General features: G+C 30.4%; 3 protein-coding genes across 3 annotated transcripts; 1 reads left to right on the forward strand and 2 right to left on the reverse strand.

Annotated features, from left to right (window-relative positions):
- Positions 1–155: 155 nt before the first annotated feature.
- LOC105280473 (telomere length and silencing protein 1 homolog) lies at positions 156–1,971 on the reverse strand. The gene is made up of 6 exons (XM_011341057.3): positions 1,856–1,971; positions 1,658–1,766; positions 1,424–1,569; positions 1,102–1,320; positions 765–898; positions 156–565 (listed from the first exon to the last, which is right to left on the reverse strand). Exons 1-6 carry the CDS (start codon positions 1,969–1,971, stop codon positions 402–404), a joined length of 888 nt encoding a protein of 295 aa, XP_011339359.1. The 3' UTR covers positions 156–401.
- A 3,612-nt stretch (positions 1,972–5,583) lies between these two features.
- On the forward strand, positions 5,584–10,564 carry LOC105280474 (probable cytochrome P450 305a1). Its single transcript, XM_011341058.3, has 8 exons — positions 5,584–5,662; positions 7,531–7,785; positions 8,016–8,253; positions 8,323–8,482; positions 8,582–8,693; positions 9,085–9,265; positions 9,428–9,684; positions 9,971–10,564. The coding sequence occupies exons 1-8, from the start codon at positions 5,584–5,586 to the stop codon at positions 10,147–10,149; spliced, it is 1,461 nt and encodes a 486-aa protein (XP_011339360.1). The 3' UTR covers positions 10,150–10,564.
- A 161-nt stretch (positions 10,565–10,725) lies between these two features.
- On the reverse strand, positions 10,726–16,920 carry LOC105280475 (methyl farnesoate epoxidase). The gene is made up of 8 exons (XM_011341059.2): positions 16,774–16,920; positions 15,511–15,762; positions 15,057–15,345; positions 14,745–14,974; positions 14,316–14,527; positions 12,659–12,745; positions 12,299–12,440; positions 10,726–11,331 (listed from the first exon to the last, which is right to left on the reverse strand). The coding sequence occupies exons 1-8, from the start codon at positions 16,859–16,861 to the stop codon at positions 11,138–11,140; spliced, it is 1,494 nt and encodes a 497-aa protein (XP_011339361.1). The 5' UTR covers positions 16,862–16,920; the 3' UTR covers positions 10,726–11,137.
- Positions 16,921–18,679: the final 1,759 nt, after the last annotated feature.

An 18,679-nucleotide genomic window follows, 5' to 3' on the forward strand; every position in this document is an offset into this window, starting at 1 on the left:
GAAATGTTTTGTAAAATTTTTGACAATAAATAATCTCGATAATGGTTAGATTAACTATTTTTATTTTAAATTATCTGCATGAAAATTAAAAAGAGAAAAGAGATTGCGATATAGTAAATAAAAGAAAATATGTAAAATAATAAACAATAAAGCTCACTTGGTGATCATGTGTAATACATTATTGCTTTTGTTTTTAATACATTACTAGTACAGCTAGATAAGCAACCGAGCAATTATGATAAACATTTCTGTGCGATATGATATATAAGTGATTATATATATATACACACACAAATGATACATATACAATTTCTTTACAATTAGAAATTATATTTATTATTAAAGACGATGACTACTATCTACAGCATAAAAAAAATATGACAGATTAACAATAGCTCTATCTAAAATCGCCTAAATTGTTTTTTAAATCTTTCGTAATGATAATCGTCCGTTGCCTTTTCTCCATTATCTTTTCGCTTTCCTCGGCCATCTTCCTTTGTAGTGGATCTTTTCTTATCACCGGATTCTTGTTGCGATTTCTGGAAATCTGGGTCTTCTATGTTAACTGCAATACAATAAATATTTTCGTCACGAGTGCACATTAAGTGTGAAAGGTGTGATTTTAAATCTTTCGTTTTTTCTATTACTATAAAATTTGTAATATTGTATATTTTTCTAAAAAAAACATTAAATCCTCCGATTGATTTGCAAATAAGTTCTTTCGACAACAATAATTTCAGCAAAAATAATAATGAGAGTCGTACATCTGTTATGCTGTACAAAATTTACAGCCATATTAGTAGGCACGAACTGCGATGGTCCATCTTTCTTTCTATGTTTGTCCCAAAGTAATTTCAATTTTGCCTCTTCGGTAGCTTCGATATTACGAATTTTAGCTCTGCAACATTAATTATGTTTCTTACAATAAAATCTGCCATAAACATGTATTGTCAACAAATTTAATAAACTAATAAAGATTATTCTGTTAAAAACTAAAATAATTTGCCATCTATTTTAAAATATAAGAATTATTTTCTTAACGTTCTTAATAAAATTTGAAGCTCTTTATCAAATCTTTATCAAATAAAGAAATGTACTCACTCTATACCAAGATCAACTTCCGGTATACCAGAGAGCATTTGATTTGAAAGCATTTCCTCGCTACGATGGGCTGAACTTTGTCTCAAGTGTTCTGGCACTGCTCGCAACGCTGCCTCTTCAGGTGAGCAATATAATCCTTTTTCATTGTTTGTACTATTTGCCACATCATCACTGTTCCTGCTTTTACGTTTCGACAGTTCTTCCTCTATGTATTTAACCCTAACAACAATATCTATATTAATTTGTGATCTGGTACAAACCTTTTTAAATCACAGTAATGATAAAATAAAATGTGTATGTGTATATAGGTATATATATGTACATTTCTTCATCTTCATCACGTTTATTAGTCTCTGCATTAAATTGTGTCCCAATGCCAGTTTCATACGCATCATTTTGTCTGTGTTTTGCATTTTTCAATACAGCCATATTTACCATTCCTCCAGTTTTTATGTTAAAGGGATCCGTCTAAATCAACATAAATTACTGTTAACACCACGCACATTCAATCTATAGTTTTGTATATTTTATTATATTTACATGTAACACAGCTTACCGTTATTACATCCGACGTGACATTCTCCCCAAGCGCTAAACCAACAACATTGACACCACTCGGCCTTTCGCGAAGCTTTTGAATGATTTTCATTTCTTCAACTTTCTCTCTGAAATAAATTGTTTTATGCTAAATTTCTAAATTGTATGTTGATATTTATTTATTAATATAAAATACGTATACGTGCATAGAATATACCTTGATGCCTTCTCACTGTCGCTATCATTGTCATCGGAAAGAACACGTTTCCTCAATGATTTCTTTTTATTCTTCTTAAATTGAACGTTAGACGATTTTTCATCGTTATTGTCCATATTATTTTATATGTATTATAAAATAATATATGGGATATGTTGTGACATATAACACTCTATCAGAATATAAACTGGTACTACAAAACAAACTGAATAACCTTCTGCAAACGGACGCGATTTACAGCGCTACCTACATTTATTCTTCATAATTGATAACTAATGTAGTCACGTGCGCGTTTTCAAGAAAGATAACTATTCAGTAATCTTTTTCGACCTGGAAATCTGGAAATGGTGAATTATGCATCATACAGAATCATAAATCATAAAAATGACTAGATTTACTAGATATCGACCAATGAGAATGTAGTTGTTTAGTGAGTTTCCCCTGTTTGGTAATTTTTACTATGTTTCGGTCAAATTATTCCCACAAATATTCAGTAGCGCCATCATAACAATACGGCCGTTGGTTATATTTGTTTAATACACTCGTGAGTGCCAAAAAGCCGCGACAGTTTTGGCTGTAGGCACATTAAAATTACATAAAGAAAAAAATTTAATACACTCGTTGCATGAAAAGATGGAAGCGGCTGTTTTCGGTTAGAGGTAAGAGCACATGTGCGAGACTTGTGATATTTGTCAGATAATAATTAAGGACGAAGATTTGATGCTATCTGAAAAATAATAATACTATATTATAGTAATCGCTATGTCTATAATGTAGACTAGTTTATTGGAGTTGGAATTGCTCAATAAATTGTTTCTAACTTGACCTAAAAATATTACCTAAAAATATTTTTAATTATACACAGAATTATAAAAAATTATAAAAAATTCGTTAATCGAACAAGTCAAATCATAATAAATTATTGAAACAAAATGAAAGTTAGGCTGATCCTAATTAATAAATAAAATGTTTAATTAATAAATAGCATACATAAAAAAAACAATGAAAGAAACTTAACAAGAAAATAGATCTGAGTAAATATATAATAATTAATTAATTAATTATAAGGATATATATATATATATATATATATTATGCTACCTTTGTAAATAATATATTGTTATTAAATATGCTATATAAGAATATAAATTGCAATGTTTCTATGTAATTTTTAAACATGTAAATATTATATTAGCTATGTATTGTACATATAAATATATATATAATATATTTTGTGTATATACAATATTAATATTATGCAGAGTTGTATTTTATGCATAAAGTTTCCTATATATGTGCAAAAATGTAAATTATATAAAAAATTATGTAAATAGTATATTATTTTTTGAATACTACAAAATACACAATGTTTTGTATATAATTTTTAAACATGAAAATGTTATACGAGATATATGTGTATATTAATATATATACAAATAATTGTTTTAATATATAATTGAATTTTGCACTGATATTACGCAAAGACTAAATATATTATTTTTATTTGTTTATATAAATGTACGTAAATATGTGTTAAATCTTTTCAAGAAAGTGTCTAATTCTTTCAAAAAATATCGCGTAAAATAAAAAAATACCAGTAATCCAAGTTGAAATTATATGATCTATAGGAATCTATAGGAATCTATAGAAATAGAATTTACAGAAATATTGTTGGAAAACAATCCGTCATATCGGTCACATTAGTGTGCTGTAATTTCCAAGTCTTGTTAGGAATCTAGTGGATCTAAAGTGGTAAAGCTTTAAGTACTGCAACGATTTTATCTCGATAATTGCTAAGAATTTACTTTATGTTCTTATTATCAGTATTATTCATTGCATTAATATTTTTTGGAGAAAATATAACTTTCTTATTTATGCGTATGCACATATTTTAATATATATATTAATATGTATACATATAAATAGAAGTAAAATGTTCTGAAATCCGAAAAGTAGTGATGAAGGCCTACGGTACATGTGTATATTATGTAACCACGTGTTTTCATATTATAAATTTTCTACATATTAGAAAAACTAAAAAAAAAGAATTATATTAGCTACTTTCGACGCTATTGTATTTTGTTAGTACTAGTTCCATATGAATATTCAAATGCAATTTTCTTTCTATAGAAGTGCCTTTAGAAAGTTGTACCAAGCAAATATATCTATGATGTATTGCACATTCAGTGTATATGTATATATGTGAAATAACTAATAATTATTTTATTTACTGTCATTGTTACTTTCGATTCTCATATGGAAAAACATTCATAGAAGTACTGAACAAATAGTTTATTCTTTTTATGAAAGCATGACAGAGAAGAATTTTATTTATTTTAATTATATTTTTGATTTTCTGGAATAAAATACATATATTTATATTTATAAAAAGGCAAGAATTAGAATATAAAATAAGTAGAAAGCACAAATAAAACATATGAAATTAGTGAGACGGTAGACATTGCGACATAAATTGTACGGAATTTGTTTTTAATTTGTTTTTAATTTGATATACCTAATTAATATTAGCGAACTAGAATTTTACAGATTTTCTGCAACATCAGTTATTTTTCATGTTTGAAAAGTAGACATAGTAGTTGAATAAAAGATTGATATATTTGTAATTGGTAGATATTAGATTTGTTTCTTATCTGATACGTATTTTTGATATGTGATCTTATTTCCGTTTCCATCATTCATACACGCGCAAGGCATTCGTTGATAAAAAATTATTTGGCCTAAATCTTTTGATCGTAATTATAGATAATAATATTCTTCGAACGATATATGAGAGATATTTTTATTCCTATTACGTAGTTGGATATTCCCTAATATGCATACATATATTCTATAGGTCATATTAATATACAGGGTGTCCGGCATGAAGCGGACCAACGCTCGTGTATAACAATATTTCTCTAAACAGAATAAAATAGGTCTTTATTAATGTTGAATTGTAATATATTAATTTTTTAAATAGAAATTTTTATAATTAGGAAAATTATCCGGTTCTGTGTATATATAGATGAATCAAAAGTATTATTTAAATAATATTCATAGTTTAATTAAGATATAATTAGAAACGAATAAGGAATAGTTAAATTTTGTAAATCAGTCAGCAGAGTTTGGATGTGACTAAAATGATAGCTTGTAATAAAATTGTAGAAAATTTAAATATATATCTGTTATATGTTTCTTAGATTATTTATTATTTTTGTATTAAATCAAGTTTATTTACTGACATGAACTTTCTTATATTTTTCTTTGAAAATATAAGAATTTCCGTTGATAAGAGCTTCCTGCATAAACAGGAGCAATGCAGAATTCATTATCGGAGTTAACCGGATGAGTCTGACTTTAATCTGGTGATCTAGCCAATTGTTAAATTAGCCCACATGTGCAAGTCTGTCGCATGCACGAGTCGTCGGCACGATTGACGTACGCATCTAGATCATGCCAGAACTGTTGAGCTGATCGAGTTGTCTCGAGTTGCCTTTTTACCTTGATGGCATGATTTGGGAGGCGGACTTGCATGGTCAATTTCCTGTCTTATCAGAGACACGTGACACTATCTGCTGATTAAATCAAATACCTGATCGGACACTTACTAAAACTCGCCTAGCAGCAATTAAAGTGGCCAGAACGCAATATTCGTTCCACGGAGAGAGGTAACGACTCGAAAAGGAAACTCCAAGCTTGCAAAAGGAAGTCTCTGTTACGAAAACACGATGTTCGTGGCATTGAGCGTGCTGATCTTGACTCTCCTACTTATTATTATAGTGCGACAAAAACCAAAATATCCACCAGGTAATTTATTTATTAACAGTTTTTTGTTTTTATTAATTCTATCTTCTAATCTGAAGCTTCGGAGAGTAGCATTGTGAAATAGTAGATTTGTTATATTACAGTTTATGTTTACGGAATCATTTCAATCTCATTTATAGTGATTTATAAAATGGATATTTAATAATAAATAAATAATAATGTTCACGATACATGTAATGAGATAAAATATTTTTTACCTGAAACAGTTTTGTTGTCTGATATTATAACATAGAAATTGCGTGATAAATTATCATGTTTTAATTGGTTATTAACCAAAACATTATTTTGAGAGAGAAAATATATAATTTTTTTATATAATATAATTCATGGTAAAATAATATAGGACACATAATATTCAATATATTGCAATCATTATTCTTTACATTCATAAAAAGTTTTATTTAATTCAGTTGCTTCAAACAACTGTTTATAAATAACTGTTCATATATATTCTTTGTTTTTAAGAAGATTAACAAAAATTAAACAATTTTCAAAATAAAATTCAAAGATTTCTATTTATCTTATAAACAATTTATAAACAGTTATTTAAAGTAACTGAATTAAATAAAAGTTTTTATGAATGTAGAGAATAAGAGATAATCAAGATAAATAGAAATCTTTGAAGTTTATTTTGAAAATTGTTTAATTTTTGTTAATCTTCTTAAAAACAAAGAATATATAACACAAATCACGATATTTGAACTATCTCTTTTGCTTGATAATATCCAAGTATTGCTCATATTACGGTTTGTAATGATGCTTTCAAGCTAAATGCATAAATGCTTTTTTTATACACATATATATATTTATAAACATAATATTATGAATGAAATTTTGTAAAAAGATCTCATACAATCTTTTTCATAAATTATATAATTGCTATATACTAAGATTTTCTTATGTATAAAAATATTAACATAAAGTTTCGAAAAGTAATTTGCTTAGATATTGTATATGTTAATTCGGAATATTCTAAAATAAACTATAAAGTATATGAAGTTTTAATAAAAAAGAGGAGATATGAAAATAAAATGCAATGGCACTTTGCAAATGCATTATTATACTTCCAAAAAGTAACGTTACAAAAAACTAGATATTAAGAAATATTTACTTTCCATTTTTACATATTATCTGTTGTCTATTATTGTAACATAAATTATGTGACCTATGTATAAATGGTTTTACGAAGGTGAATTATATAACGTCTTGTTCACAGAATGTCGAAATTGGCACGAACCAACATTTTTTTCTTTCGCTATAGAGCTTTAAAATAAAGCTTATATAAGTGTGAAATCGATTTGGCGTCGTTACGTCGCGCCTAATAGAGTTCGGAAGATAATCTATTAACTTATCATGATTGAATTCATTAAAGATAGTGATATAATGTACAGAAGATTATGATTATGCAATCTGCTATTCTGCGTTACAATATTCTTAATCACGATTTAGTAAAATCAAGGGGATGATTTTGTGATAGGAGTGCAAAATAATACGCCACAAAGATTAATTATCTTATATCATAATCAACACTTTCTATTGGATCTTTATTTTTACTAGTCATTCATTGTCATCATTTGAAGTGGTACTTAAGAATATTGAGCATGTTATAAGTTAAGTGGTTTATAGATAATTCTAGATTTGAAATGTACTTTTCCAGAATAATCTATTTTAATTTAATCAATTATTATCCATGGTATCGCTACAGTATTTCCTCAAGTTTTAACTATTTTTTACATTTATAATGAAAGCTAGTATATTCATATTGTATATGTAAAAACTTGCAATAATAGATTCATAGCTTTACATTCTTATGTATAATATAGTCTTCATGCCAATTCTCTAATTTTTAGGTCCCTTTCCATGGCCTTTTGTCGGTAATCAATTTTATTTAAGAAAATTAACACGTAAACTTGGTGGACAACATCTCGCTTTTTTGGAGCTTTGCAAGCAATATAACAGTGGTATTATTAGTTTGCGACTGGGCTTGAACAATATCGTTGTTATATGTGACAGTAAACTCATTCATGAAATGCTTCACAAGGAAGAGTTCGATGGACGTCCGTGGAACGAATTTATCAAAATCAGAAACATGGGAATGAGAAAAGGTAATGAGTCCTGTTGGAGTCTGCTATTTTAAAGTTTTTAAAAATAATTGAGTTTGTTGATAAAAGAGTTTCAATCAAATTGTTGAGTTAAACAGTGTTCAATTAAAAGCAAACTTACTTTTCCATTAAATTAGATTTGCTTAAGTAAAGATATTTAAAAATATAGAGTAAGATTCTTCGATTTTCGCATATACGTACAGAAAGACAATTAAATATGTAATGTTTCGAAGGAATCACTATGAATGATGGTCCAGAATGGAAGGAATTACGTTCTTGGTCGGTACGCACTCTAAGGACTGTCGGCTTCGCTCAACGTCATATGACCGAGTTGCTTACGAATGAATTAGCGATTATTCTGGAAAAATTGAAAGATCCTAACGTGCGGCATATACGACCTGTAATTTCACCAGTTGTGATCAATGTTCTCTGGACGTTGGTCACAGCAAAACGGCCTTCCGAAGATTCAAGGTACGTACATCGTTGCAAAATCACCTTCAGAATTCTTGAGACAGTTTTCTTCAACGATTGCTTGTAAAGGTTGCAAGTTTTTATGGATTTGCTGGAGCGCCGCGCGCGGGTATTTGATATGGCTGGTGGGATGCTGTCTACCTTCCCCTGGATACGTCATATCGCACCCGAGACTTCAGGATACAATATCCTCCAAACGCTAAACGATGAACTCAAGAACTTTTTAATGGTACGTGATTTTGATGATTTTCTTTTAATTTTATATTTGTTTTTTTTTTCATTTGCCAATGCTTTTTCAATTGATCCATTGTTTCGGATACTTGTTTAGGACACTATCAATGAGCACAAAACAAAGTATGTCCCAGGAAGCGAGATAGATTTCATCGATATGTTCCTCCGTGAGATGTTTGCGCAGAAAGACAAGGATACCGTATTTACAGGTACAGTTATTTACTTTCAGTTATTTAGACTTTAGTTATTTTATGTAAAATGATAAGAAACATTGAAAAATACAACAATTTTCTTTCACGATTTATTTATTGGAAAGACCATATTTTATATTTTTGACTATTTAGCTTAAGAAATTGAATGCGCGTAATTATTGAGACGCTTGAAATGTTATTCGATGAAATTGATGCGAGGAGATTATAAAGTGCTACATTATTACCCGAATGTTCCTCGCGTGAAGATTGCTCGCGGTTTCTCGAGTATGACGTGCCTCCGAGGAAATTAACGCTTCCTCCTGAGAACCGGGGATACACTAATGGAAGCGCCAGAGAAAGCTCCTTCGACCAACATTTGTCTGACACTCGATTTCCCATGTTCTTTTAGACGACAATCTTCTTGTGACGTTGATCGACTTTTTCATTGCTGGCGTCGGCAACACAACAGCCACTCTGGACTTCTTCTTTTTGCAAATAGCCAATCATCAGGATGTGCAACGTAAACTGCATGAAGAGATCGATGCCGTGATCGGTCCTAATAGACTTCCCCAATTGGAAGACAGAGTCAAGTAATGATGCAGTTATATCTCTAAGCAGGACATTCCCGTTTAAACAAATTTTTTATTGCAATGGTCATTCGATTCCTGCCTTACGAATGTTTTTTGCATGTTATCTATTGTTCAGAATATTTATTTAATTCAAGAATTAAAAATTTTTTTTATATTAAACAGGATGCCATATACGGAGGCCATATTAACCGAATGTCAAAGATTGTGGTTGGTCACTCCCATCATAGGACCACGTCGTGTGCTTGAGAATACGACTCTTGGTGGTTACAAACTACCGAAGAACAGCACCGTCTTGATGAATGTGTTTTGCAACAATATGAATCCAGAGTTTTATCCTGATCCGACTGAGCTTAAACCGGAAAGATTTTACAAAAACGGGGCTTATCAACCAGACGAAAATATCATCTTATTTGGGAAAGGTCAGTAAAACTGATTGATTAATAGAAAAGTGAGTGATTTTTGTATTTCGTTTTAATGATGTAATTATGTTATGTTATTTTATTTCTCTCTCCAAATATGTTTTATTACAATACATTGGAAGTTCAGCAAACGTGTCTTATACATCAAGAAGAAATGAACGATGATGTTCTCTTCGCGTGAAACTTTACGTGATAAATTATTGTGTTTAAATAGAAATATCTTACATTGCGCATTGCCTGACTTACTATTGACTACATCGACTGTCATGTGAAATTAATTTTTCAGGACACAGAAGATGTCCCGGAGAAGCATTGGCAAAGACAGCTATGTTCCTGCTATTCGTTGGTATAATGCAAAAAGTCCGTTTGCTTCCGATGCCAGGAAAACAGAAAATCAAAGCGGAAATCAATCCCGGATTAACCCTCTCGTTGAAGCCTTATGAAATGTTAATCGTCTCACGATAAAATGGTCTTGAATGAAATAAATTTGCATTTGTTTCATTTAACTAAAATGAAATATTATTTAAGTTTCTGTCATAATTTACTTGTGTCTAATAAAACAACTGCAAATAAATTTGATCAGAATTAACAAATCGAAATATAGATAACGTTGGAATATGATGAAATGTGATTGTCTTAAAAATACATTTTTTTTCTTCTTAAGTTTCTTAAAATTATATATATATTAAAAGAACAAAAGAACCAAGATGTAGAAAATCTTATTAAAATGAACAAATTCTATAAAACTTTATTTATATGTATATCTTCAGCCTGGTATGTTCAAAACGATAAGAACGTATCAAAATCGTTTATAAATAAAGTGTATAAATGATAACGTGTGATACATTTATCAATAATATTAAATCAGATGATAAATATATTTATACAGCATTTACGTAGTTTTCTCTCAATTTTCAAAATTTTTAATTAAAAATAATGTATGTACGTCAAATATGAATCAAATATGAATTTTGTAATAAAAACTCTAGCATGATTAACTTGATGGAGATAATGGAAAAGAAGAAAAGAAAACGCGATGAGTTATTGTTGAAGAAATGCAAAGATTTACAATCATTTATTTCAATTACTTTTTCAATAATATGTTAATTCATTATTCGCAAATATAAAGACGCTTAAAAGCCTAAAAGCTATTTTATTTGACAAAAGCCTCATTACACATACTGTCGTTTATGCAAAGTATGTAGCATAATTATTATATAATTTACATACTTTTTAGTTATATGTAGCAAATAGTAGATTAAATATCCGTTTGATAAAATATCCATTTCCGGATAAATTCTGCACGTGTATGGTGCGGCAAATGACGTTTATTGATTTTACGCCATGAAAGTCTTACTTTTACGCGTTGTTTTACGAGTTCAACGAAATTCGCCTGTTTCGTAGAAGTCCAAATGTATCGCCATGTGCTTGCGTACGCCACGTGGTGATCGTTTTAGTATTTCACATCCAATCTTTTCGTGAGCTTAAGGTAATACGGTTTTGGCTCTATGGTAAAGCCATCACAGCCCTCTAGATCTGGTTTGGCATGCTCGGCCGAGAGTTCCATATTAAAACATTGTACAATATGAGAGAAGTACAAAAACAATGAAGAACGTGCAAGCTGCTCACCAAGACAACGTCTTTTACCTGAAACACAAAGTAATTATTTTCATATTTCTACAATTAGTTCCTCAATAGCACAATACTGATAGTTCCATAGTATGTCCATAAGTATGTCAATTATCTTATATATACGTGCACATCTTTATGAAGTTTAAACTTATACATTGTAAAGATACAAAAATGCATCATCTAACGTTATGTATTATGTTCTATATTTGTTTCACATAGAAAAAAATTTATTAGAAAAATCTTACAAGAATCATTTTTTAGAATCTGAAAAAAAAACTATATTTTTACTTTATAATGATATGTTTGAAATTACATATATGTTTTCAAATGATATATTTAAATATTATAAATTTTTATATCATTTGGAAAAATTGCTACTTTAGAGAGAGAAAAAAATCAATGAACACAGAAAATCCTTAATTTTGACCAAACTGGCAATTCATTTGGCAAAAGCACAATGTTTTGATCTTAAATTCAGGTCCTTCCCAAGTGATTAGTTAACAATCAGTCATTTATGGTTGAAAAATTTTATCCGAGAGAGATACAGACATGACATCATACGTCCTCGAGCTAACAACTCATTGAGGTCATGTCATGTCTGTATCTCTCTCGGATAAAATTTTTCAACCAAACATGACTGATTGTTAATTAATCACTTGAGAAGGACCTGATACCAAGGTCGAAACATTGTGTTTTTGCCATCAAATAAATTACTAGTTTGGTCGATATTAAGGATTTCCTGTGTTCATTGAACTCCTAGCGAATCAAACGACTCTAATTTGAGAAAAAATCATAAAAAATTTTAATAATTATATGATATACCTGTGTTAAATAATTATTTAAATGTGCATGCAATTAGAGAAGATATGTTTTTCAAATTCAATATTATTATTGTCAAATTCAATAAGTTCAATAAATTTATATTGCTCGTTGAATATTATAATAGCAACACAAGACAATTTTACATCAAATCTAGATTTACCTAATCCAAAAGGCATACTATAATTTTGCCGACAAAATTTGCCCTCTTTGTCTAAAAATCGTTGCGGACGAAATTCGTTTGGTTTGTCCCAGTACTTCTCGTCGTAATGGACGCTATACAAGTTAAAAAGAATAGTCGAGTCCTGTAATGTAATAATTCTCTTATAAACCGTGTGTATATGATATACATATATACATTTATTTTTATCATTATAGAAATAAATACATGAAACAAGAAATTAAATTAGTATTTTTAATTTTATTATAAATATTGGCAGATTTTTGTATAAACGGCCAAAACTCTTTTATTTAATTATTCAATAGCACATATTGTTTATTAAATTGTAACATGATTTATTACCTTGGGTATCAGATATCCGTTGAGAGAAACATCTTTCATGGCTCTATGAGGTACACCGAGCGGTGCCAATACTAAATATCTCTGCATCTACAAATATTAAATTTAATAATTATTTATCTCAAAACATAAAAAAGGTATATACTGTGTATGCTATTGGGTTGTTCGGAAAGTTATTTCGTTTTTTCAAGGAAAAATGAAAGGCGGTTTTTTCATATTTAGAATCAATTTTATTCAGTGATGTATTGGCCATTTTGTTCCACTACCTTTCGCCATCTTTCTGGCAACTTTAAGATTCCACGCTCATAGAAGTCCTTCTCCTTATTGACAAAAAATTGAAGCAAGTGATTTTTGACGCCTTCATTTGAATCGAAGTTTACATTGTTCAAAGAATTTTGTAGAGACCGGAACAAATGGTAATCGGATGGTGCCAGATCAGGAGAGTATGGTGGGTGTGGTAGCACATCCCATCCAAGCTGTAAAAGCTTCTGGCGAGTGACCAAACTTGTGTGTGGTCTGGCATTGTCGTGATGGAATACGACACCTTTCCTATTCGTCAATTCCGGTCGCTTCTGCTTCATGGCAGCATCCAATTCATCCAGCTGACGACAATACACTTTCGAATCAATCGTCTGGTTGCTTGGTAGTAGCTCGAAAAATACGATTCCCTTCCAATCCCACCATACAGAAAGCATCATCTTCTTTTGATGAATATCTGCCTTGGATGTCGATTGAGCAGGTTCATCTTGCTTGGACCATGATCGTTTTCGCTTAACATTGTTGTAAACAATCCATTTTTCATCTCCAGTTATGATTCGCTTCAAAAATGGTTCATTTTCTTCACGTTTCAACAATGAATCGCAGATGGTAATGCGTCGAATCAAGTCAATTTCCTTTTGAATTGTGTGGAACCCAAATATCGAGCTTCGAAACGAATCCAAGGCGTTTCAAATGATCGTAAACGGTCGAATTCGATAAATTTAACTTTTCAGCAATTTCGCGTGTTGTTATGCGACGGTTTGCATCCACCAGAGCCTTTATTTTCTCGTCATCAGCTTTAATTGGCCGACCTGAACGTGGTGCATCTTTCAAATCGAAATTTCCAGTACGAAATTTCGAAAACCAATTCTGACACTGACGTTCACTCAATACATCTTCTCCGTACACGGCACACAATTTTTTTCTCGCTTGCACTGCATTTTTACCCTTTCGATAGTAAAAAAGCAAAATATTACGAAAATGCTCACTTTGATTTTCCATGTTTGATGTGATGCCAAAAAAAATTACTTGACAGATCGCAACACAATAAGATACTAAATGACGTCTGAAATGTCAGTTGTCAAAATATAAAACGAATTTGCCGCTTAGAGTAAAGTTAAGTATCGAGGAACGCGACTAACGACATCTCTTTGTGAAAAACGAAATTACTTTCCGAACAACCCAATATATAGATGTAATTGAGATGCAATTATATTGAGGGAAAGTTATAGTATTGTATATCTTCCGAATTATTATTCTTGCTTTATTGGCTATTTATTTAAATTGTTAATTGTTAGAATTATAATTATTAAAAAATTTAGATTGTATCCAAAGAATTCTGATATTTCAAGAATTTTTGGTTAATACTAGAATAACTTATTTCATAATTTAAATCTGTTACCTCAGCTAAGAAAGCTTCCATTTGTGGCAAAGATGGCAAATCGTTCTCAATAGGAGCTCTCGATTTACCAACGACGCTATACAATTCCTCTTGAAGTACCGTTATCCATTTGGTATTTAATGATAAGTAAAGAAATGCATTCGCTAGAGTGTCAGAAGTTGTCTTTGATCCAGCTAAGAATAGGTCAAGACATAATACTAACAAATTTTCACCTGCAATGAGAAATATATGTATGTGTTATATACATATAGATATATAGATACATACTCATTCGCGTGTATGATGTATGAACAAATAATTCATTCTTAAAACAATGTAATTTTTAAAAATTCAAAGAAAATGCAGATTACTTCTCTACACAAATAGATAGAATATTCTGGTTTTAGAATAAGTCAGTTTCATGTTTTATGGCGTATCAATCATACTCACGATCAAAAATCGTATTATTATCTTCTTGTTTGGAAATTTCTAAAAGGAATGCATCGATTAAATCGCGTGGCTCATCAGTCAGGTGCTTTTCATGCATCTTGATTTCTTCGTCAAGAAAATTCCATAATGATGTAAGAACTTTTATCATATCGTTATATCCTGATAATTGCGGAGCGATAAAACGTAAGAAGGGTAGTAAGTTTACCATTCCACCCATATTATCTATTAGTCTGTGTATCACATCATGAAGTCTTAGAATTTGATTTTATAATGATAGTAATTATAATAATCCTAATTTTCATTAACATTTACCTGAAGGCCTCATCAGCAGATAAGAGTGCTGTTTTAAGTTTTTCATCATTATAGTCGAATACGCGTCCGGCAAACATAAACCACAGGGAATTGAGTACCGTGATATCAAATGCTTTATTCATATGCACGGGTCCATGCTCGCTCATTCTGTCCAAATAATTAACGAGTTCTAGAGATTGGAAGGATAATTGTTCCCTCAGAATCTCTTGGCCGAAGCCAAATGTCCGCAGATATCGCATCGTAAATTTCCGACATTGCGACCATGTGTTTCCATCAGTAAATAAAACTCCTGTCAGCAAAATTGAATGAAGGATAAAAAATGTATCTTTTACGTCAACCTGTCGTTACAATATGATATTTTCAAATTTACATATATATGTTAATTCAAAGCTAAAACTCGATTCTGAATTTCGTTCAGTACACTCAGTAATATTTATAATACATAAATGCGTACCTTTTCTTTTACCAAATGCTCGTAGCCTGAAGAAGAATCCGTCTGGCCGACCGTTTAAATCTTCTTGAAGAAAAGCCTCTTTTACCACATCATATGATGAAATCACTACTACATTCTCATTTCCAAGTTTTAATCCTAATACTGGTCCATATGTGTTTGCCAATTCATTAACAGCTCGATAAACATATCCGTGTTTTAAACATAATTGTCGGAACGATAATAGACATCCGATTAATGGTAGCCATGTTGGACCTAAGTAATTAATATGCAAAGCATACTATGGCTGCATTCGAGGAGCACGCTATTAGCGCTATCAGCGTCAGGCTATCTTTATATTATTCATTCAATATAGAACAAAGATAGACTGATGCCCATACAGCACAAAATATTCGGAGAATATTCTAACAACATGATTTCCATATATTCTGAGAATATTCGAAAAGAATATTCATAAACAGTTCCACGAATGTTCTAAATGTTATTGGTATGTTATTTGGTAAGTACTCAGAATATTCTAATGATATTTCAATGAATATTCTTATAATATTTTATTTCTTATAATATTTCCCACAATATTCCTAGAATATCCTATATATATAGAAACAGTCCATAAACATACGCAAAATGTTCATAGAATATGCTACAGAATATTTATAGAACATTCAGAGAATGTGAGTTTTTGTCTACTTCAAATGTTCTATGGAAGGTTCACAGAAACTCTGAAGCATTATATGAGAATATTCTAAACATTCTCCGATATTATTCTATGAATGATCATAGAACGATCTTGTGCTGTATGGGTATAAATAGTATTCATAGTACATAATACACAATACATAGGCTGCGTTCGCGCAGCGTATTTTCGCGCTGTTAGCACCCATAATATTTTGTGCTGTATGGGTAAACATCTAACCAATTAAATAGATCCAAATACGATAAACGACGTAAACATCGACCGATTGCTATACTGTAAATATTTGCGAAAAATATTATTAAATATTCAATAATTAAATAAAACTATAATATAATTAAATAATAATTATAAAACTATAATAATAATTAAATAAAACTATTAAATATTTAATATTTAATAGTATTAGAAGTAAATAAGACAAGAACATAAGCGTTTTTGGGATGAGCCTTTGTCCGCAAACGAAACGTAGTAGTCAAGAAGTAGTAGCGAACTATCCGAAAATTACGAATTATTTTATAATTTTAATTACAGATTCATCGAATGTGAGTTTTAATTTTTTTCGCACTTACCAGGTGGGTAGTTTTTTGGCTTGAAAGACTGACAAATCCAATAAAGAGAAATGAGAATTGAAAAAACGATGATTGTTGCATACAACATCTCACATACTGATATGATTGACTTCTGCCACAAGACTACAAGATATTCTACGGACCGTAGGCGTAGAACCTTATATATACTCTACTCGGAAATCGGTTAGTTATTCATGATACGATCGTGTGTCATGACCTTATATATGAAAACAACTTATATTTGACAGCTTATAGTCAATACAAGAAATTCACACAGAGAGAGAGAGAGAGAGAGAGAGAGAGAGAGAAAGAGAGAAGATTTCTTTGAAAAAGAAATTCTTATTTTTAGAAAATAAACTTTAATTAACAATTTATTAACACCGAATACATACTATATTTCTCAATAGTATTATAATAAAATATAATAATAATAAAAAGAATGTAATAATTTAAATATATCGTCTTTCGACAAAAACGAGACCTTATTTATTTATTTATTATATATATTTATTCAATACGCAGAAAATATTATAAATATTATAAACTATAGTTTTGGCTCCGATATGGTGTGAATGTGAAAAAGCTACATAGCTAGACTCAAAAAATCCCATATCGTCAGTTAAACATGATAGTAGTTCTGTACTTATTTGAAGATGTATGAGTGTACAGCAGAAGTGGGTTGTTTACGCTTTATTGATATAATGGATCACAAAGCATATATACACTACTCACAAAAATTAGAGGAACACCAAACTTTTCTTAAAAAATAGGCAAACTTCAAGCAGCTGTAACTTTGTTAAAAATGAACGAAATTTAAATTTAAAAAAAGGATTTTAAAGCTTGAAACTTCTACTTTCGAACGGTTGCCATGAGTTTAAATTTCTGTGACGTTTGGTAATTTTTACATACAAAAAACTGCGAACTGGACAAAATAAGAAATTTTCTTTTCACTTTGAAGGTCTGTCACGTATCAAAAAAAAAATCTGCGAAAATTCTCACCTTTGTATTGTAAAAGATTGAAGTTTTCCCTACAAAACGCTTTTTTTAAATTTTTCTACGAGTTTTTGTTACTATTTAATCGGCGATAACTCAGTGAGTTATCGCCGATTAAATAAAAATTGGCATTGTTTACTTTGATTGCTCATAACTCCGGTAAAAATCATCGCACAGCAATTTAAAAAACGAATTCTTAAAGCTGAAACTTTGCTCTATTGAACGGTATACTTGCCCAAATTTTTTCGAAAACATGTAACCATGCTGAAAATGGATGAATATAACGTAAAAATGAATGATTTTTCACTTTGTTATTTTGACCTTAAAAACAATCGTACAGAATGACAAAAAAAATTTGTTCTTCACATTTTTTTATACTTTTCAATACCATGAATTTGACAAACATTTGCCGAATAGCTATAAGATTTTTTTCATGGTGGCCACTGTGGTTTTATGGGACAAAACTAAGAAATTGCTAAATTTCAGTAAGATAAAATGGAAAATAATGTTAATTAATGTTAAAAAATTGATTTCTAGCGCACCATATTAATCTTTATTAAGTCAGCAATAACAAAGTACACACTTTTCTACCAAAAGTTGAAAAAATTTGTGACCGCCGGCGTTAGTTTTATCCAAAGCGTACCACGTGGAGGTCGCACGGTCGGATTTACGCTTCGTTTTGTGTGCGCGCGTGTGTGTGTGCGCGCGTGTATGTGAGCGCTCACGGATTGCACACAACTAGTGGAACGTCTTGCCGCTAGGCGGCGACAAGACGTAAGACGTTTCTCGTAAGTGAAAGAATTCAGCTACATTACTTAAGATCGCGCATTTGTACTCACATGTGCTTATGCTCACACACGCATACGTATACTGAGCTGTTCGGAGTTCGGAGTTATTCTATTGGCGATGTTTG

This window comes from Ooceraea biroi, chromosome 1, assembly GCF_003672135.1.
Source record: "Ooceraea biroi isolate clonal line C1 chromosome 1, Obir_v5.4, whole genome shotgun sequence".
Classification (NCBI taxonomy): domain Eukaryota; kingdom Metazoa; phylum Arthropoda; class Insecta; order Hymenoptera; family Formicidae; genus Ooceraea; species Ooceraea biroi.